This window comes from Cervus canadensis, chromosome 18 (genome assembly GCF_019320065.1).
Source record: "Cervus canadensis isolate Bull #8, Minnesota chromosome 18, ASM1932006v1, whole genome shotgun sequence".
Taxonomy (NCBI): Eukaryota; Metazoa; Chordata; class Mammalia; order Artiodactyla; family Cervidae; genus Cervus; species Cervus canadensis.
Window position 1 is genome coordinate 27,715,975 of NC_057403.1, and position 21,013 is coordinate 27,736,987.

General features: G+C 52.3%; 1 protein-coding gene and 1 non-coding gene across 2 annotated transcripts in view; both read left to right on the forward strand.

Moving 5' to 3' along the window:
- The window catches only part of GPI (glucose-6-phosphate isomerase), a 29,680-nt gene extending 12,708 nt beyond the window's left edge, over positions 1 to 16,972 (forward strand). The window contains exons 9-18 of the mRNA XM_043436346.1: positions 922 to 975; positions 12,065 to 12,125; positions 12,540 to 12,583; positions 12,697 to 12,849; positions 13,662 to 13,791; positions 13,945 to 14,021; positions 15,860 to 15,988; positions 16,212 to 16,287; positions 16,380 to 16,446; positions 16,564 to 16,972. Of these exons, the coding sequence (XP_043292281.1) occupies positions 922 to 975; positions 12,065 to 12,125; positions 12,540 to 12,583; positions 12,697 to 12,849; positions 13,662 to 13,791; positions 13,945 to 14,021; positions 15,860 to 15,988; positions 16,212 to 16,287; positions 16,380 to 16,446; positions 16,564 to 16,696 (924 nt within the window). The 3' untranslated portion in view covers positions 16,697 to 16,972. The remainder of the gene's footprint in view (positions 1 to 921; positions 976 to 12,064; positions 12,126 to 12,539; positions 12,584 to 12,696; positions 12,850 to 13,661; positions 13,792 to 13,944; positions 14,022 to 15,859; positions 15,989 to 16,211; positions 16,288 to 16,379; positions 16,447 to 16,563) is intronic.
- A 510-nt stretch (positions 16,973 to 17,482) lies between these two features.
- On the forward strand, positions 17,483 to 17,589 carry LOC122421768. Its single transcript, XR_006263585.1, has one exon. It is a non-coding gene; the product is annotated as a U6 spliceosomal RNA (small nuclear RNA).
- The last annotated feature ends 3,424 nt before the right edge of the window (positions 17,590 to 21,013 follow it).

The following is a 21,013-nucleotide window of genomic DNA, read 5'->3' on the forward strand; positions in this document are numbered from 1 at the left end:
CCAATGAAGGGATGTGAGTTTGCCCAGTGATTGCATGAGTCCGTGATGTAAGGATTAGAACGTGGTTACCCATGTGCCAGCTCCTGCTGACCCCAGATTGTGCAAGGTGGGGTTGAGGGCAGGCCAGTGGGAGTTGGGGCTTTGCTCCAGGAATCAAAAGGAAGGCAAACCTAGTTGAACACTGGCTGTGTGGTGGGTCTTTCGTTGGGCGGTCTGAGCTGGAACCACACCCAGGTTCTCTGGACTCCCACTCCTTCCATGCCACCCCCACCCATGCCTCCAGTGCTGACCTGCCCGTGAGAGGAGACAGCAGGGCATCTTAGGGCTGGCCAACCACAGCACAGCTGTCCGCCACCTGCAGGTAGAGCTGGAGAGTAGGGCGTCTCCTCTGGGGTCTAGGGAGGGAGCTGCTGGCCCTGTCTGTGTAGAGGGTAGAATAAGATTGGTCAGCCCCTGAAGGCTTCCTGGGGTGTAGTCACCAACCCTTTATCGGACGGGCTGGGCAGGTGTCCAGGTTGTCTGTTCCCTGGCCTGGGAGGTGGCCCCTGCCTGTGCTCGGGTTCCAGCCCGGGACTCGGTTTCCCAGACGTCCTGGGGATTGGGTCTGGGCGGTGGCTCTTGCAGAGCAGTGTGGGGGCCAGGTCCTCGCAGTGAGTGTGCAGCTCCCCTTCAGCAGGAGGGCTTGGCCAGTACCAGGCCACCGGTGTGCTGGGTGTGAGCTGGCTGGACATCTGACTCTGGGCTGGGCGTCTCCTGGTGCTGCCCTGGGCTCACAGGCGGCTCCAGCCTCGCCCCAGTGGGGGCTCTGGGGAAGGTGTGTTGCTCCTGAAGCTTGGACAGCATGACTCCTCATGCCTGCAGCTCTGGTTCTCGTGCAGCTAATCTGGCTTCTTCCTTCTCTCTCCTTTTTTCCCCTTTTAGGCCAAAGTGAAGGAGTTTGGAATTGATCCTCAAAATATGTTCGAGTTCTGGGATGTAAGTAAAGGCACCTGCCTGTGGTGGGTGAATTATGTCCTTTGCTAAGTCAAGCCATAGACGAGGGGCCCATGGAGTCAGGTCAATGTTTATTGAGCACCTGCTGTATGCCTGGGTATGGGACAGGCCAGGAGGTCCTCAGGGAGCAAGAGCAGCTTCGCTCAGTCAGGATATGGCCCCCCTCCCACCAAGGGGGGCTTTCAGGGCCAGAGTGACACTCCCTTGGGTGCCTGCAGTAGCACCCACAGTGGGGTAACCAGAGCCACCCCATCCCCCTCGGGGAGCTGAGGTTGTGAGTTATTCTCAGTGATGACCTTTTTCTAAACCACAGCCGCAGTCTGTAAAGGCCAAGGGGCAGGGCAAGGCAGGAGTGTGACTGGGCAGGCTTGGAAAGGAGCTGCAGGGGCAGCTGGAGGTGGCAGAGAGGAGGTGCCAGGTCTGGGGCCAGGTGGGGCCCCGCTGGGCGGCTTGCAGAGCCAGCACCGCTGGGGGCGGAGCTGTGGGTCAGTCTAGCCACGGGCGGTCCCACAGGCTCCTCTCTGCTGGAGCACCGTGGGTGCCAAGCAGCAAGCCAGAGTCGTCCCTGCGGCTGGCCTGAGTGCAGCCGTGGTGTGGGAAGGGCTCTGGCCGCAGAATGCAGGCAGGCTTGGGATGCAGGGATGCAGTGCAGGGAGTGGTGTGGGTGCAGTGGGTGTGGCTCTAACACATGACCTTGGCAGGTGTACCTAAGAGAGCGTCCTCTAATCGAGGGATTTCCCGGGGGCCGATTCCAAGCCTTTATACCACAAGCTCTCTGCTGAGTGGCAGTATCTGAAGATGTAACCTCCTTTGAAAGCTGTAAAGGCCTTGGAGTCTGGGAGAGAATTAAGCCCTCGTACCCTAAGGCGTCTCTTGTGTGTAATGAGTTAACTTCTTTCCAGAATGGGACTAGTTATGTACCATCCTTGGAAGAATTGAGAAGAGTCACTCAGATCCTTGTCTGCGTCCCGTGGCTCAGATGAGGAGCCCTGGTCAAGAGAGACTGTGCAGCTGCTAACAAATGCATGCATGCCTGATACAGGAAGGGGGCACCATCCTCCTCCTCCCTGGGATCTTGAGCCTGAGCAGGTGGTGGTCAGGGCCGTGCGGGGGCTCCCGTGAGCCAAGGAGCCCGGCAGAGCGGGGCTGTGTCCCAGCCTGGGCTTTCACTGCCTGTAACCACCCAGCCTGAAGAGATGAAGTGTGGCTTAAACAGAGACCTGGGTCTTCTAGGTAAGGCCTAGGAACACAGGAACATGGAGCTGGGACTGGCTAGCGAGGCCCAAGTGCCTGGAGTGGGCACAGTGGAGGCCTCTGGGGCCAGGCCAGACGTACCTGGAGGGACCTGCTTGTATATTGCTGCATTGAGAAGGTGACATTTGAGGAGCCAGGGATAGGTGAAGTTTCTGGACCTAGGGTCTCTCAGGTGAGAGAGAATCATCAGAATAGATACAGGGATATTGTGCTGGCTCTGAGGTAAGATTGGAAGAGTTCAGTCTGGCGTAGGCATGTGTAAGTGGTGAGGCCGGCTCATCTGTGTCCAGAGGGCGCAGCCACGGCCCAGGGTCCATGGCGCATTCTTGTGTATCGGGCTTAGGCAGAGGTGAGGTGGTAAACTGGGGGGTCTGTCAGGGCTCAGCCAGAGTCAGCACACATTGGGGAACTCATTTTGGCTGATGATGTCTGAAGAGGAGCCAGGCCAGGTCCAGGTGATGTCTGAAGAGGAGCCAGGACAGGTGCAGGTGATGTCTGAAGAGGCAACCCCAGGATGGGTAAAGGTACAGGGGAGATTCTAGAAGAATTCAGATGTTTATTCTGTCGAGTGGCATCTGAGGAGCCAAAATTATGGACAGGAACTTAGACCTGTATCTGTGAGTTCAGGACGGTTGTATACGGTGGGATCTCTCTGGCTGGCTCTGAAGAGTGAGCCTCAGGTATTGGATGGCTGATCACTCAAGCGCGGCTATTAGAACTCAGATGAGACAAACATAGGAAAGTCCCCTGAGCCAGGTCAGCCTCTGGGTTCTCAGCATCCAGACCCAGTGAAACAGGCAGAGCTCAGGGTGCTGTTGAGGCCTCTGGGGTTCCATGACCAGTCCAGGACGTGTCAGTGGTATTGGGGTCTGGCTGGGGTAGGGTTTGAGGTGCCCAGATGAGGAAGTGGGCGGAATGTACCTGGTTATCAAAGGTAAGGACTGGGGAGTCGGGGCAGGTGAAGACAGACAGGTGAACTGCTGAGGAGCTGTGTCACTAAGATGTGGTGTGAGAGGCTCACGGTGGACAAAAGTCTCCAGAAGTGTCAGAGGCACAAGTCACTCAGACCCCGTTTAACACCAGTTGACTCTCACCAGGTTTCCCTCAGGCCACGGCAAGCAGCCAGGAATCTGTCAGGTCTTCGGGAAGAGTCTGTTCAGGTTAGGTTTGTACAGCAGGGTCTGCTAGGGGTCATCTGTAAAGCCACATCTGTTTGAGGTCTCAGAAGCTAGAATCAGACTAGGTGTGTGTAACTCGGTGTTTTGGGGAGACCCGAGGAACTGAGATTAGACAACATCTGGGCAGAAGTGGGTTGGTTAGATAAGGACACTGGAGCCAAAGATAGAGACAGAGCTGAGTCTGACAAGTGGGCTTAGAAATCCACGGTTGGGTCCAGGTCAGAATTGTGTCGTCAGTTGTCCGAGCAGTTCTGGTGATCTCAGGGCAATGGCCCACGGGCCCCTGGGAAAAGATTGAAAAACTGGAGTCAGGCAAAGAGATGGTGCACTGCATCCATCCATCTGGAAGGTTCGGGAATCCTATGTCTCAGGTGTGCAGAGCAGGTATGTCAGGTAAGGTTGGAGGAGTTGAGGTGAGAGACAGGCTTGTACTCCTGGTTCCTGAACAGGTGAGGTCTGCGCTGTTGAGGTCAGTCCCTGGTTTGTATCCTGAATCTGAGGAACTGAGGTTCAGTGCAGGTAGACTGAGTTTTTCAGGTTAAGTCTCTAAGCCAGAGGCAAGCTGGAAGTAGGTTGGAAAGCCACGTTTGGGTTCATTAAATTCTGTCCCACAGTTGAGGTCAGGAACAAGTAGGTAGATCTGTCAAGTGAGGCCTGAGGAGCCAGTTAGGTTTATCTAGAAAGAACTGGGTTTTTTAGATGATCTCTGAGAATATAAAGTGAAGACAGGTGGATAGAGGGAGGTGTCTCAGGTGAGATCTCAGGAGCTGGATCTCCCAGGTAAGGTCAGGATAGGTAGGTAGAACTGCTTCTTGGCAGATGTCTTATGATGATGAGTTGTGCCCAGGTGCAGGTATGTGGAATTGAGTTTCTCAGGTAAGATCTATGGAGTCTGCATAGGGGACAGGTTTTATTCTTGCATCTCACAGGGTGAGTTAAGCTCAGGTGAGTAGAGTTTGTCAGGTAAGTCTGTGGAACAAGTTCAGGAAACTGGGTCTGTCCAGTGAAATCTCAAAAGTCACAGGTGAGTCCAGGAAAGAACCACATGTCTTAGATGACCTCTGGCGAGCTGAACTGGGGCAGAGCTAGCCTGCCAGGGGCAGCCTCAGGAGCCAGGAACAAGCACGGGCAGCCAGAGGTGGCTCATCATGTGCAGTTGAAAGACCCAAGGTCACGCACAGGTCGGTAGAGGCAAGGCCGTCCAGCTGCAGGCTCATGCACAGGTCGGTAGAGGCAAGGCCGTCCAGCTGCAGGCTCAGGAACCAGGGTCAATCTCAGGTAGGTAGAGCTGACTGGTCACACGCCAAGAAGAACCAGAGTCAAGCCCAGGTGAGCAGAGCTGGTCCGCTAGGTACGGTGTGTGAGGTGCCAGAGTCATTAACAAGTAGACAGAATTGGTCTGCTGGGCATGGTCTGAGGATCCGGGTCATATACAGGTAGGCCAAGCTAGTCTGCCAGATATGGACTGAAGGTCAGGGGAATGTCCAGGTAGGCAGAACTGTTCTGTTGGGTATGGTCTGAGGCCTCAGAGTTGCGCACAGGTACTAGAGCTGGTCTGCTAGTACAAGGAGCCAGGGTCATGTAGAGGTGGACAGAACTGGTTCATTGGGTATGATCTGAGGACGCAGGGTCAACTACAGGTAGGCAGAGCTGGTCCGTAATGTATGGTCTGAGGATCCAGAGTCATGTGCAGGTAGGCAGAGCTGGCTGGGTAGGTATAGTTTGAGGACCCAGGGTCATGTGCAGGTAGGCAGAGCTATCTGCTCCGTATGGTTTGGGGACTGAAGTCAAGCACAGGTAGGCAAAGCCTGTGCTAGGTACAGTGTAAGAAGCCAGGGTCATGGACAGGTAGGCAGAACTGTTCCATTGGGTATGGTCTCAGGACCTGGAATCGAGCCCAGGTAGGCAGAAGGTCTGAGGAGATAGAGTCGTGCACAGGTAAGCAGACCTGGTTTGCACAAGGAGCCAGGGTCAAGAACAGGTAGGTAGATGTGGTCTAGGTATGGTCTGAAGGTCCAGGGTCGTGAGCAAGTAGGCAGGTAGGGCATGGTTAGGTATGGTCCAGTGATCCAGGGTCAAGCACAGGTAGGTAGAACTCGTCCTCTGAGTACAGTCCAAGGATTAAGAGTCAAGCACAGGTTAGAGTGAGCACAGGTACAGTACAAGGAGCCAGGGTCGAGAGCAGGTAGGTAGAGGGGCCCACACGGTGCCGCCTGGGGAACCAGGGACATACAGGTAGGCAGAGCCCGGTCTGTCTGGTATGGTCTCAGGATCCAGGGTCAAGCACAGGTAGGCAGAGCCCGGTCTGTCAGGTATGGTCTGAGAGTCCAGAATTGCGTACAGGTAAGCAGAGCTGGTCCGCCAAGTGCAGTCTAAGGATCCAGGGTCATGTACAGGTAGGCAGCACTGTCCGCTTGAGTCTGAGGACTCGAGCACAGGTAGGCAGAGTTGGCCCACATAGTGTATCATAAGGAGCCAGGGTCAAGTGCACAGGTAAGCAGAGCTGATCCACTCGGGACAGCGCAAGGACTCAGGGTCATGTACAGGTAGGCAGAGCTGGTCTGTCAGGTATGGTCTGTCCAGGGTGGTGTACAGGAAGGCAGAGGTGTCTGGTTAGACATGGTCTGAGGATCCTGGATCCAGGTAGGCAAAGCTGGTCTGCTAGGTACAGCATAAGAAGCTGGTGTCATGTACAGGTAGGCAGAACTGTTCTGCTGGGTATGGCCTGAGGACCCAGAATTAAGCACAGGTAGGCAGAGCTAATCCACTAGGTAAGATCTGAGGAGATAGAGCCACTCACAGGTAAGCTGAGCTGGTTCACACACGGAGCCAGGGTCACATACAGGTAGGTAGAGCTGGCCCTCTTGGCACAGCCTCAGAACCCAGGGTCATATACACGTGGGCAAAGCTGGTCTGTAAGAGGTGGTCTGAGGAGCCAGGGTCGTGGTCAGGTGGGTAGAACTGGTCTGCTAGGTATGGTCTGAGGATCCAGGGTTAAGCCCAGGTAAGCAGAGCTGGGCCACTTGGTAGCACAAGGAGCCAGGGTCATGGTCAGGTAGGTAGAACTGGTTCATAATGGATGGTCTGAGGAGCCAGGGTCAAGCCCAGGTAGGCAGAGCTGGTCTGTCAGGTATGATCTGAAGGTCCAGCTTGTATCCAGGTAGGCAGAACTGGTCCATTAGGTATAGCACATGAAACCAGGGTCATGTACATCCTGGTGCCCTAGATCTGGTCTGACAATCCAGGGTCATGTACAGGTAGGCAGAGCTGGCCCAGCAAGTGTGTTCTGAGGAGCCTGGGTCGGAGGCAGGTAGGCAGGCAAAGCTGGTTTGGTAGGTATGGCAAAAGGAGCCAGGGTCAAGTACAGGTAGGTAGAGGTGGCCCGCCAGGTGCGGACTCAGGGTTATGTACAGGTAGGCAGAGCTGCTTCGTAAGATGTGGTCTGATGAGCCAGGGTCAAGTACAGGTAAGCCGAACTGGTCTGCCAAGTGCAATCTGAGGACCCAGGGTCAAGAACAGGTAGGCAGAGCTCATCTGCCAGGTATAGACTGGATCCAAGGTAATGTCCATGTTGGCCGAGGTAGTCTACTAAGTATGGTCTGAGGAGACAGGGTCACATTCAGGTAGGCAGAATTGTTGTCGGTATGACCTGAGGACTCAGGGTTAAGCCCAGGTAAGCAGAACTGGTTCACTGGGCACAGCATGAGGAGCCAGGGTCATACACAGGTGGGTAAGTTGGTCTGTCAGGTACGGTCTGAAGGTCCAGGGTTATGTACAGGTAGGCAGAGCTGTCTGGTTATGAATGGTCCAAGGATTCAGGATCAAGCACAGGTAGGCGGAGCTAGTCCATCAGGTACTGCACATGAGGCCAGGGTCATATACGTGTAGGCAGAGCTGGTCCCCTAGGTATGGTCTGATGATCCAGGATTGTGTACATGTATGCAGAGCTGGTCCACTAGGTATGATCGGAGGATCCAGGGTCATGTACAGGTAGACAGAGCTGTTCGCCAGGTATGAACTGAGGTCCAGGGTCATGTACAGGTAACCTGGCAGAGCTGGCCCAGCAAGTGTGTTCTGAGGAGCCCAGGTCAGAGGCAGGAAGGCAAAGCTGGTCTGCCAAGTGTAGTCTTGAGAAGGCCTAAGGATCAGGGTCACATGGGCAGAGGTGTGTAAACATGATCTTAGGTGGGTTTTTGACCCCTGGGTTCAGGTACAAGTTGGCATCCCTGGACTTGTTAGTTGAAATGAGTGGGGCAAGATCTAGTCCAGAAATACATAATTGGTGTGACTAGTAAGGCCTGAGAAGGTGACTCAGACACAGGTGGGACCCTCAGTGGTAAGACCAGGCTTGAACACAGATAGGTAGATGTGACTCTTTAAGGTGTTGGATTCAGGCAGAGGTATATACCCCTGGTCTTTTGGTGATGGCTGAAGGACTGGGGTTAAGCCTGGATTGGTAGAGTGACTTCTGGTCACGCATTGGGGTCTTCTGCAGGTAGGTGGAACTCTGGGGTCATAGGTGACCTGAGGGCTCTTATTTGGACATGAGTAGGTGGAGGTGACTCTCTCAAGCAAGGACTTTGGGGTCAGACATATGTATGCTTGGGTCTTGCAGGTGAAATCCTTGGAGCATGATTCTGACCCAGGTCATAGAGGTTAGGCCTGGGGTTAATCACAAGTAGGTAGAACCACAGCTCTTAGGTGGGGCCTGCTGAGCACAGATATGCAGAGATTTTTGCTTCTAATGAGGTCTGAGACTCCCTCCTGAGGTTTTGATGCCCAGGTTAAGCAGGGACCGATACAGCATCAGATCTCTTGGCAAGATCCTTTGGGAAGGTGTGAGGAGTCTGGAGTTGGGCTCAGGGAGGTGGCCTGGGTCTGCTGGTTGAGATGTAAGGGGTCAAGGTTAGGCACAGCCAGGTATGTGAAGCCTGGTTCATGAGCTGAGCTGTCTGGAGCCTGTCTCTGACAGGTATATAACCCTGTGGTATGAGGTACTGGAGTCAGACATAGGTAGGCAGAGTTAACGTCACAGGTGAAGCCATTGTATCATTGCCCAGGGTTTCTATGTGGACCTGCCTTTTTCAGTGAGTCCGTCACATGGGCAGAGGTATATAAACATGATCTTAGGTGGGTTTTTGCCCCCAGGGTTCAGGTACAAGTTGGAATCCCTGGACCTGTTAAATGAAATGAATGGGGCAAGATCTAGCCAAGAAATACATAATTGGTGTGATTGGTAAGGCCTGAGAAGGTGGTTCAGACACAGGTGGGACCCTCAATGGTAGGGTCGATCAGAACACTTAAGTGGGTAGCGTGGACTGTCACTGAGGGAAAGCCAGAGTGATCGTAGGTGTGTATACCTAGGTCTGCCTGGGGAGGTCTGTGGAGCCCTTGGGTTCAGGTAGGAGAGGTAGAATACGCTGAGCCATGTCAGCCACCTGTCCCCAGCACCCTGGTCTGGTGTGATGGGCAGTGTTGCGGAGGCCAGGGGATCTGTAACCAGTCTGGGGTGTAGTCTGTCACATTGGGGTCTGGTTGGCAGGGTCTGAACTAACCATGTGTGGAAAGAGATTGCATTATACCTGGTTGGAGAAGGTGAGGTCTGAGGCTAGTGAGGCTCAGAACTTAGAACTGACTCAGGTGCTACATCTTTAAGGTGTGTTCTGAACTCACTGCAGGAAAAGGTGAGGTATAGCGATCTGTGTCTGCAGCTTGAGGTTTCAGAGGCTCAAATCAGATACTGGCTTTGCTGGGCTCTTCCCCAAACAAAAGTCAAGTCTGAGACCCTGCCCCCAGCCAAGGTCAGCAGTGTGGAATCTGTCAGTCTGCGCCCTGGCCATCTACTCAGTCCTGGGTTTGAGTCTGTTGGGTGAGATCTGAGAGCCTCTGTCAGGCATAGTGTGGTCTGTGGGACTGTGACTGTCAGGTCAGGTTCCCTCAAACCCCAGACCCTTTCTAAGTAAAGAACACCTTCAAATTCATCTTTATTACCCAAGCCAGAAACGTCTGATCCTCTCTTGATCCTCTCATCCTTCCAATTCCTCCTGTTTAACTGAACATCCTGAGTCAGTGTGTGCATCCCCGCCACCCCCATCCAGGGTGACATCATTCTCTGGACGACCTCTGGGGCTCCTGTGTGGTTTCCTGCTTCCATTCCCACCTCACCCACAGACTTCTTGGTTCTCCAGCCTTGCCTCTCAATTTCTGCCCACCAGTTTAACACTCCTTCCTTCATCTTCAAACTTGTGCTGTTTTCCTGCCCAGCCTTTCTCAGTGGGCTTTCAGGAGAGAATTAAATCCTAATGCCCCAAGGCAGCCATTGGATATAATGAAGTAGCATCTCTCTCTTGCATCTGGAAGGATGCTAGCCTTCGACCAACCTTGGGAGTATGGAGAAACTAAGTCATTCAAAGCATTTTCTGTGGGGCTTAATTCTCTCACTGTTGAGAAGGGCTGTTCTTGCTACACAAGCCCTGCATATGCTCTTGTGGCTCCTGGAATCCTCCTCCCTCTGTGCTTCCCTGAGTAATACTTGCCCATTCTTCACATCCGGGCTGAAGCACCTTCAGAGTCCTTTTATTATTGGTTTCAGTATTGTATTCCTGTCTTCTAAGCACTTTATCTCATTTTCACATTTATTGGCATGATTGTTTCATTTATATCTTTCACCCCCATGGATTGTTGGCATTGCCTATGCTAGGAACTTGGTGGGTACTCCATAAATAGTTGTTAGGAGGATGTGATTGGAGCGCTGAGGATTCCGATGGTACAAAGTGGAATCTGCAGTGTGCCGTGGGAGGGCACAGTGTGAATGGTAGGTCTTGGTGTGTCTTGGGCTGAGGCTGAAGATCAGTCAAGTCCAGGTATGAGCTGCTGGGCCTGTCAGTGTCCCAGGAAGCAGGGCTGGCACAGGTAGGAGGACCTGTGTCTGTCAGTACAGAGGAGTCGGGGATGGGCTCAGGTACAAGGCACTGGGTCTCTCGTTGTCAGAAGAGGCAAGGCCAGACCCAGGTATGAGGCACTGGGTCTGAGGAGCAGTGGCCACAGTCAGGTAGGTCGTTGGTTGCTCAGGGTAGCATGGGCACAGGTAGAAGGTGCTGGGTCTGTTGGTGTTGACAGAGGCTGGACACAGGTATGAGTCACTGGCTCTGTTGATGTCCTAGGAGGCATGACCAGACACAGGTATGGGATTCTGATTTGTCAGTGTCCAAGGAGGTGGGCTAGGCACTGGATCTGTTGGTGTCTGAGGAGGGCTGGACCTGGCTCAGCTATGAGGCCCTGGGTCTGTCAGTGTCTGGTGAGGCCGGACCTGTGCAGGTACGGAGGCCTGGATCTGTTTGTCTGGTGAGGCCAGACCTGTGCAGGTATGAGGCCCGGGTCTGTTGGTGTCTGGGGAGGCCAGACCTGATGCAGGTATGAGGTCTGGGTCTGTTGGTATCTGAGGAGGCTAGACCTGTGCAGGTGTGAGGCCCGGGTCTGTTGGTGTCTGGGGAGGCCGGCCGGACCTGGTGCAGGAATGAAGCCCAGATCTGTCAGTGTCTGAGGAGGCCAAACCTTGCTCAGGTATGAGGCCCGGGTCTGTCGGTGTCTGGTGAGGCCGGACCTGTACAGGTATGAGGCCCGGGTCTGTTGGTGTCTGGGGAGGCCGGCCGGACCTGGTGCAGGTATGAAGCCCAGATCTGTCAGTGTCTGAGGAGGCTAAACCTTGCTCAGGTATGAGGCCCGGGTCTGTCGGTGTCTGGGGAGGCCGGACCTGTGCAGGTATGAGGCCCGGGTCTGTCGGTGTCTGGGGAGGCCGGACCTGTGCAGGTATGAGGTCTGGGTCTGTCGGTGTCTGGGGAGGCCGGACCTGTGCAGGTATGAGGTCTGGGTCTGTCGGTGTCTGGGGAGGCCGGACCTGTGCAGGTATGAGGCCCGGGTCTGTCGGTGTCTGGGGAGGCTGGGCCTGTGCAGGTATGAGGCCGGGGTCTGTCGGTGTCTGGGGAGGCCAAACCTTGCTCAGGTATGAGGCTCGGGTCTGTCAGTGTTTGAGGAGGCTGGAGCTGGTTCAGGTATGAGGCCCAGGTCTGTCGGTGTCTGGTGAGGCCAGACCTGTGCAGGTATGAGGCCCGGGTCTGTTGGTGTCTGGTAAGGCCGGACCTGTGCAGGTATGAGGGCCCCCAGCTCTGTCGGTGTCTGGGGAGGCTGGCCGGACCTGGTGCAGGTATGAAGCCCAGATCTGTCGGTGTCTGAGGAGGCTAAACCTTGCTCAGGTATGAGGCTCGGGTCTGTTGGTGTCTGGGAAGGCCGGACCAGTGCAGGTATGAGGCCCGGGTCTGTCAGTGTCTGGTGAGTCTGGACCTGTGCAGGTAGGAGGCTCGGGTCTGTCGGTGTCTGGGGAGGCCGGACCAGCCACAGTAAGGTCTCCGGTCGAGTCTGTGGCTCTGGTCAGTCCATGTGCAGTTAGTACTGTTGGTCAGCCCAACAGCTGCCAGCGCCTGGCTTGCTGTTGCTTCTCAGAGGTGGGTTGGGCCAGGCCCTCTGCAGAGGTGGGCTGCACCTGTACAAGAGCATGGCTCCCGGGGACAAGTTTCTTGGCAGGAGGGAGGGGGGGCGGGGTGTGCCAACCCTTCTTCAGCGCCTTTTCCTGTCTCTTCTAGTGGGTAGGAGGCCGCTACTCGCTGTGGTCAGCCATCGGACTCTCCATTGCCCTGCACGTGGGTGAGTGTGTGTGTTCTGTGTCTCTGTCCCGGGAGACGCTGCTGCAGTCTGAGGTAGGGGTGGGGGCTCATGTCCCCAGATGCCCTTCTGTTCCCACAGGCTGCTGGCCTCTCTGCCCTTGATGGGAGCCTTTCTCCCAGGTCAGATGGGAAAGGCCGAGTGACGCTTGGGATTGGCAGGTTGGCCTTTCTCCCTGCCCCTGTGGTCCGGCTCATTCCCCATGCCAGGTGGAGTTACAACTGCCTTTGAGCTCAGGACTGACTCTGATTAGAGAGGCTTTCCACAGGCCCTCGTCCTCCCACTTGTTGCTTCTGGCTTCCCCTCCAGCCTTCCCCTGGTTCTAGAAGCAGCTGTGTCCATGGCCTGGAGGCACAGGGCACGATCATTTCTGTTGACGCTGCTTTTGTGTCGCAGGGTTTGACAACTTCGAGCAGCTGCTGTCGGGGGCTCACTGGATGGTAAGTGCTGAGGCCCGAGTTCCGCGGCAGGCGCCGGCCAGCGGCGCGTAGGTTGGTGCGGCTCCCTCCCCCTCGGCAGCTGCTCAGCCCCCTCCACCCTGCTCTCCTTGCAGGACCAGCACTTCCGCACGACGCCCCTGGAGAAGAACGCCCCCGTGCTGCTGGCTCTGCTGGGCATATGGTACATCAACTGCTTTGGGTGTGAGACGCACGCCATGCTGCCCTATGACCAGTACCTGCACCGCTTTGCTGCCTACTTCCAGCAGGTACCCGCTGCCGGGCCGGGCCGTGGGTCAGGGCCCCTGAGCCCAGGTTACCTCTCCTCCTAGGGCCTTTCCCTCGCTAGCCTCGGGCATGTCCAAGGCCCACCTGTGCTCCCCCTCTCCTGGTGAATCTCTAACCAGGATCCATGTCAGTCAGGTTGGGCTACCACGGGAGGGGCGTGACTGGCTGCCATGGCGTCGTGGCCGGTCAGGCTCTGGCCTGGCTCAGGGCATGTGCCTCAACCGGGTCATTTCTTTCTTGGACATCACCTGTTAAGACTGGGGCCACGGCCTGCGACCCCCATAGTTTGCACTGCCTTTGCCTCCCTCCAGAAAAGCAAGGTTACACCCAGGCTGTGGTGCCTCTTTGGGCTTCTCACAGCCCTCTGCCCCTGGAATCTCCATAGCCCCCTTGAAGCAGTGGATTCTGTGACTGGAGGAGGGGCTGAGGCCAGCCCCAAGACCAGAGTCTGGTTGAGGTGATGACTGTCAAATGCAGTACAGCCTGGACCCCAGCCTGCCTTAAGAAATCACTTAAAGATTTTGTGACCAGTGTCTGCTCTTAGGAAGGTCCTCCCTGTACTGCCATACCTGCCTTCCCCTAGTGATGGGTCCTCCCTGGACCTCCATTCCTACCTTCTCCTGGTCATGGGTCAAAGGCAAAAAGCTTGTGACCTCTCCCCTCCCAGGTGAGGACACAACAGGATCTCACGGGGCAGGGCAGGCATGTCTGGTGCGTCCCAGGCAGGTTTTGGGGATGGTGCGTGAAGAGCAAGACTTGCAGATCGAGGGCTGGGTTTCTGGCCCTGTTCCAGGGTGACATGGAGTCCAATGGGAAGTACATCACCAAGTCCGGCGCCCGTGTGAACTACCAGACAGGCCCCATTGTGTGGGGGGAGCCAGGGACCAATGGCCAGCACGCCTTCTACCAGCTCATCCACCAAGGTAGGGCCCACCTGGCCAGGGCAGGAGTGCTACTAGGGATGGGGAGGGCCTGCCGGCAGAGCCCCCTCCATCAGATGAGGGTTCCCTTGTAGACCGTGTGGGTGGCTCCCATGGTGGGGGTAGGTACCTGAGTGACTGCCGTGCCCTTCACAGGTACCAAGATGATACCCTGCGACTTCCTTATCCCGGTCCAGAGCCAGCACCCCATAAGGAATGGTTTGCATCACAAGGTAAAAACACTCTTCCTGACCCTCTTCAGCTGTCTTAGATTCACATCACACCCAGACCTCTTAAGACTGATGAATTAGTCAGCACTGACTAGTTTTCTGTTCCTGTCACCACAAGCTTAGTGGCTTAAAAACAACACTCATTTATTGTCTTGGGTTTCTTTGGGCCGCAGTCCATCATGCTTGCTGGGTCTCTGCTGAGGGTCTCAGGCTGAAGTCAGGGTATCCGCAGGGTTGTGTTCCTTTTTGGAGGTTCTGGGGGGCAGCCTTTTCCTCATTCATTCAGATTGTTGGTAGAATCTATTTCCCTATCAGTTCGTTTGCTCAGTTGTGTCCTATTCTTTGTGACTCCATGGACTATAGCACGCTAGGCTTCCCTGTCCATCACCAACTCCCAGAGCTTGCTCAAACTCATCAAGTCAGTGATGCCATCCAACCATCTCATCCTCTGTCATCTCCTTCTCCTGCATTCAGTCTTTCCCAGCATCAGGGTCTTTTCCAAGAAGTCAGTTCTTTGCATCAGGTCACCAAAGTATAGGAGTTTCAGCTTCAGCATCAGTCCTTCCAATGAATATTCAGGACTTATTTCCTTTAAGATTGACTGGTTTGATCTCCTTGCAGTCCAAGGGACTCTCAAGAGTTTTCTCTAACACCACAGTTCAAAATCATCAGTTCTTCAGTGCTCAGCTTTCTTTATGGTCCAACTCTCACATCCATACATGACTACTGGAAAAACCATAGCTTTGACTAGATGGGCCTTTGTCAACAAAGGTCTATGCTTTTTAATATATTCTCTAGGTTGGTCATAGCTTTTCTTCCAAGGAGCGAGCATCTTTTAATTTCATGGCTACAGTCACCATCTGCAGTGATTTTGGAGCCCCCAAAAATAAAATCTCTCACTGTTTCCTTGGTTTCCCCATCTGTTTGCCATGAAGTGGTGGGACCAGACGCCATGATCTTTGTTTTTGGAATGTTGAGTTTTACCATTTCCCTATGTTGTAGGACCAAGGTCCAGTTTCTTTGCTGATAGCTGGGAGCTGTGCTCAACTTCTAGAAACCCTTTTGGCTCTTGGTCTCAGAACCTGCAGGGGTGGGCTAAGTCCATCTGATGCTTCAATTTTGTCCTGCCTCTTCTTCAGTTGCATGTCTCTATTTTAAAAAAATTAAAGGGCCATGTGATTACATTGGGTCCACCCAGATAATCTCCTTATCTTAAGGTCTGTAACCTTAGCTCCAAATCCCTCTACCAAATCCCTTTTGCCATGCTGTGCACACAGGCATTAACAGCAGGGGGCAAAGATCAGGGATTCAAGATCTTGTCTGCCACAGCAGCAAGGGGAAAACCACCCCACTCCGGAGGTGACAAGAATCCTTGAAGGGGACTGCTCCTGCCTTATCTCCAGTGTGCAGAGTAGTACAGGTTACTGTGGGCACAAGCTTTGGACTCAGTGTCCTGGGTTTGAATTCTGATTCTTCCCGTCTGTTCCTCTGTCTTGGATTCAGTGCTGTTGACTTGAAGAAACTGAGGCTCAGCTAGAAAAGAGAGATGATGCCTCTGCCCCTCACAGTCTTAAAAGATAAACATTGGAAAAGTTTTTAAATGGCTGCTCAGCAAGTAGTACATAGTCCTTGAAGGGTACTTATTGTTGTTACCTAGTTTCTGGTGTCCTTGGATGTGCTCTGTTGTCCCCACTTGTTCCAAATAAGCTCTAGAGTTGGAGGCAATCAGGCTGACCCCAACTGTTGAGACTCACCCCAATTGGGCAGTGCCAGGCAGTCTCATCTGTCTGCCTGAAGCTCATACAGTGCTTCACAATGGTACTTGATGTCTCTCTCATCAGATCCTCCTGGCCAACTTCTTGGCCCAGACTGAGGCCCTGATGAGGGGGAAGTCGACAGAGGAGGCCCGGAAGGAGCTACAGGCTGCTGGAAGGAGTCCAGAGGACTTTGAGAAGCTGTTGCCCCACAAGGTCAGTGCTTCTCTTGGACTGGGCTTTGGGGTGGCATCCTGGAGCCGGAAGGATGAAGTTGTGTGGCCGTGGACGGGGGCTCGGGGAGCACTGTGCTGTCCTGCACAGTAGGGGGGGCTGTCCTCACGGACTTGCCCACCCCAGCCTTGGGCAGGGGGTGCTTCCCTTCTGAAGAGCTGGGGACCACGACTAACTGGCGGACATTCCTGGGTGTTTTCTGAAGGTCTTTGAAGGAAATCGCCCGACCAATTCTATAGTGTTCACCAAACTCACGCCATTCATTCTTGGAGCCTTGATTGGTGAGTAAGCGGGGAAGGTCTCAGCTTGGGGTAGGTCTGAGTGGGCTAGGGGAACCCTAACGTGCTTCCCTCCACATGTACCCCCTCCACAGCCATGTATGAGCACAAGATCTTCATTCAGGGCGTTATCTGGGACATCAACAGCTTTGACCAGTGGGGGTGAGTTGCTGGCTCGAGGGGAGGGTAGGGAATGCCTACCCGAGGTGAGTTGGCTTGTGGATTTCACTAGTAATGCTGGAAGCCTCCTCATACCCTTATTTCTCCTCTCCCTGGCAGAGTGGAGCTGGGAAAGCAGCTGGCTAAGAAAATTGAACCTGAGCTTGACGGCAGCAGCCCAGTGACTTCTCACGATTCTTCCACCAATGGGCTGATCAACTTCATCAAGCAGGAGCGCGAGGCCAGAAGCTAATAAACTCGTGCCCAGCAGTAGCCCCTGTTGTGACTGGTCCTTCTTGTCTGCCTGCCCAGAGTCTGCACTGCATGGTCCTGCCCAGAGCACCCTCTGGTTTTGGGCTTGGACCACGAGCCCTTTGGGGGAAGCTAGTCTGGAGTTGCCACCCCTGCCCTTTCAGTGTCCACACCCTCTCTGTTCTACAATTGGCTGAAGTGTTTCAGTGCAACTGATTTTTCTGATCTATGTTTATTGTTCGTGTACCAGGAAGAAAAATAAATATGTCACAAAGGAGGTCATGGGCTTAGCCTCTTTGTTGTGAGATGGGCTTTCTGCAGAAGTCAAGGTGCCCAGTAGGAAGAGTGGTTGCCTTGACTGAGGCTTGACTGTAATTGGTGAGCAGATCCACACTGGAAGATGGCCCCTTGAGGAGAGAGTGGGTGGAGCAGGGCACTGTCCATGTCTCAAGGGCAGCTTGGCCTCTGCAGCCGGATCTCTTCTCCGTCTTCTTACACTGCTCACCTTTGTGGCTTTGGAGGGACTGTATCCTTCTGTTTGATGAACGGTTTTTAAAACCACAGTGAGATTTTGTCTCTTTGGGTGGATTCCTGGCCCAGAGCAAGAGTGACTGCTAACTCCTGGCCAGGTGCCCAGGTAATTCTTTCCTTTTATAAGGTAGACATTGAAAAAAAAGGAATTTTGAACAAACTGCTTTTTTATTTTCTATTTAAGGTACTTCTATTCAATATATTAATACTTCTGGCCAACTTAGCTGAAAAGGAATTTCATTTAAAGAATTGATGGGTGCTCGCTTCGGCAGCACATATACTAAAATTGGAACGATACAGAGAAGATTAGCATGGCCCCTGCGCAAGGATGACACGCAAATTCGTGAAGCGTTCCATATTAAAAAAAAAAAATAAAGAATTGATGGGACTCTCCATGTCGTCCAGTGGTTAAAAATCTGCCTGTCAATGCAGGGGACATGGGTTCAATCCCTGGTCCAGGAAGATTCCACATGCCACGGGGCAACTAAGCCCATATACCACATGGGCATGAGCTAAACTCTTACTGAGCTAAACTCTAGAGCCCAGGAGCCACAACTACTGAGCCTGAGCCCCACAACAGCAGAAACTGCAATAAGAAGCCCGTGCATCACTAAAGAGTAGCCTCAGCTCACTGCAACTAGAGAAAGACCTGGAGTGGCCACGAAGATCCACCAGAGCCAAAAATGAAGTGAAGTGCAAGTTGCTCAGTCATGTCCGACTCTCTGCAACCCATGGACTATACAGTCCATGGAATTCTCCAAGCCAGAATACTGGAGTGGGTAACCTTTCCCTTCTCCGGGGCATCTTTCCAACCCAGAGATTGAACCCAGGTGCCTGCATTGCAGGCAGATTCTTCACCAGCTAAGCCACAAGGGATATAAATAAATAAGCCAAAAATAAGTAAGTAAATAAGCCAAAAATTAAATAAGATTTAAAAAAACAATGATGAACAGAACCAATGGGCATGCTAGAGGCTGAGCTTTCCAGACCTACACCCTAGACCATGACAGAGAATGATCTGAACCAGGAAAACTACTGCCCCTCATAAGGCCCTGCTGCCCTCGACCCTGTCATCAGGGTGGCCTTCACCGCATCTTCTGGGCTGCCTGCATTTGAGTTGTCCTCTGGCTTGCTCATGTTCCTTCCTCAAAACAGGAAAAAGTCAGGACTTGTATTTTTTTGTTCTTATAAAGAGAAGAGAAACTGTACCCATGAAAGGAAGGAATACCCTGATTGTAGAGAATGACCATATAGGTGCAAATATCCACCTAAAATAAGTAACAGAAATTGTCAGCACTTCTCATCCTCCTGTTGGTGAAGTGAGATTCTTTTTTTATTCCCAAAGTGAATGTCCACTTCTCTCCCCACTTTTGCAGAACTGATAGAGGCTCTTCAACACTCAAGCTCTGTTGAAACCCCTGCTGACCCACCTTAATACAGCTGATGAAAAGTGGGCTATATTCCCAGCAGAGGCACTTCCTCTTTACAAAAGAGCAAGCACACACAAAAAACTTAGAGGAAAGTTCTGGCAGCAGACTGTCTCAGGCTGACTTGGTTTCACACAAAGGATCTTGTAGCAGTGAGACCCCTGAGTTCTGGGCCAGCTGCCAAGTCTCACGTCAGGAGGAAGAGGACCTGGAAAACAATTGGCCACATGTCCCTTGGCCCTACCTTGTTCTGCTCATCACTGCCACTGTCATCACTTACAGCTTCCACTTACTGTGTAGCTGCCAGTTGTTGCGAGTCTTGAATAGTATATGAGTTCTCCAGAGGAGCAGAACCAATAGGATATATGTCTGTGTATCTCTACAGAGGTGAATGAGATTTCCTATGGGAGGAGGCTTACACGATTATGGAGGCTGAGAAATCCCCCAATATGCTGTCTACAAGCTGAGACTCAGGAAAGCCAGGGGCATAATTCAGTTTGACCCTGAAGGCATGAAAACTAAGAGGCCACTGATGTTAAGGTCCAGAGTCTGAAGGCTTGAGAGCCAGGAGCTCTGATGTGCAAGGGCAGAAGAAGACAGTTGTCCTGGCTCAAAGAGAGAAAATTCATCTTTTCTCCATCTTTTTGTTCTCTTTGAGCTCTCAGTAGATTGGAGAATGCCCACTCACATTATAGAGGGCAGATCTTTATTCAGTCTACCAATTCAAGTGCTATTCTCTTCTGAAGCACCCTCATAGACAATCAGAGAAAATATGTTTTTACTAGCTATCTGGTCATTCTTTAGCCCAGTTAAGTTGACATGTAAAATTAACCATCACAAACAGCTCTTTGGGTGAGACTGAAGCAGTGTTCAACATCTTCATTCTGTATTTCCTCAAATATCAAATGTATCACCATTTGATGATTTCTGTGAGTTTGTCAGGAGGCCCAAACTCTACAAAATCATGAATTAAGTTAGACACTTCCAAGTCTCACACATGCAAGCACTCGTCCCAAGGACTTCACAATAATGCCAGTGTCAAAATTGCTTTTAAATTGCTTCTGGAATTCTGGAATGCAGTAGTAATTCACATATTGAAAATTCCTCTTAAGTAATAAGCCTTCATGCTGTGATCACACGTTGATGGAGAGGCTGTGATAGGTAGTGTTATGATATAATCAGATGACATTGGAGAGAGCACAGTAACTGGCAACCATCAATTTGATTACAAAAAGTTTACCTTTTCCAGAATGTGGCCTTTTGCTGGAGGAGATCTTGCTATGTTAGCAAGAATAGGGCTTAAAAAAAATTTTTTTTTGGGGGGGCAGTCTTTTTTGGGAATCTTAGTTCTCTGACCAGGGATTGAACCTGTGCCTCCTGCAGTGGAAGCATGGAGTCTTAACCACTGGACCACCAGAGAAATCCCCAAGAAGAATTTTGAAGTTTGTTTCTTATTGCAGTAATTTAGAAATGTATCCTGGGAAACATTTAGCTAAAATAACAAGTATCTACCAAGTCATCCAGCCATTTTGGCTAGACATGACGAGAACAGCAAGATTGGACTTCACAGCATCTGTAAAGCCATCAGATTGGCAGTAATAAACTAGGAGTAAACAGGTTTCACCTCCAAGTCTTCGCTGGGGCCAGAGTCAAACATAAGGAGGCACCTGTGTCTATTTTTATTTTTTTACATACCATGGTACAAAGCCTGAAAAAGTACTTCTGCAACATGCTTTTGTTAAGTCCAATTTATTGAGGTGTAATTTACATATAGTAAAAGTTCATCTTCCTTTGGTGTACAGTTCTGACAATTCTGTCCAGTCATGTAGCCAGCACAAGTGAGATCTATAGCATTTTCATCACCCCAAGTTCTGGCACCCTTTTGTGGTCAATCTCTGCCCCCTAAACCCAAACTGGCAAGCATCGATTTGACTACAAAGCCTACCTTTTCTAGAATGTGGCCTTTTGTACCTAGCTTCTTTCACTTAGCACTATGTTTTTTAAATTCCCCTGCGTGTGCCACAGGTGTTTTAAAATTTTTATTACGGAAAAGCTCGACCATATAAAAGTCAAATAGCATAACAGACCACCCTGTGCCTCACGCCAAACTCGAACAATTATCAACCCAGGGCCCATTTTATTTCATCTACGACCCCTGCCATCACGTACCAAACTCCAGATATATCATTTCATCTACAATAAAGGCATTTCAATGTGTCTCAAAAATGTGGGCTTCCCTGGCGGTTCAGATGATAAAGAAACTGCCTGCAATGCAGGAGACCGGGTTTCGATCCCTGGGTCAGGAAGATGCCCTGGAGAAGGAAATGGTAACCCACTGCAATATTCTTGCCTGGAAAATT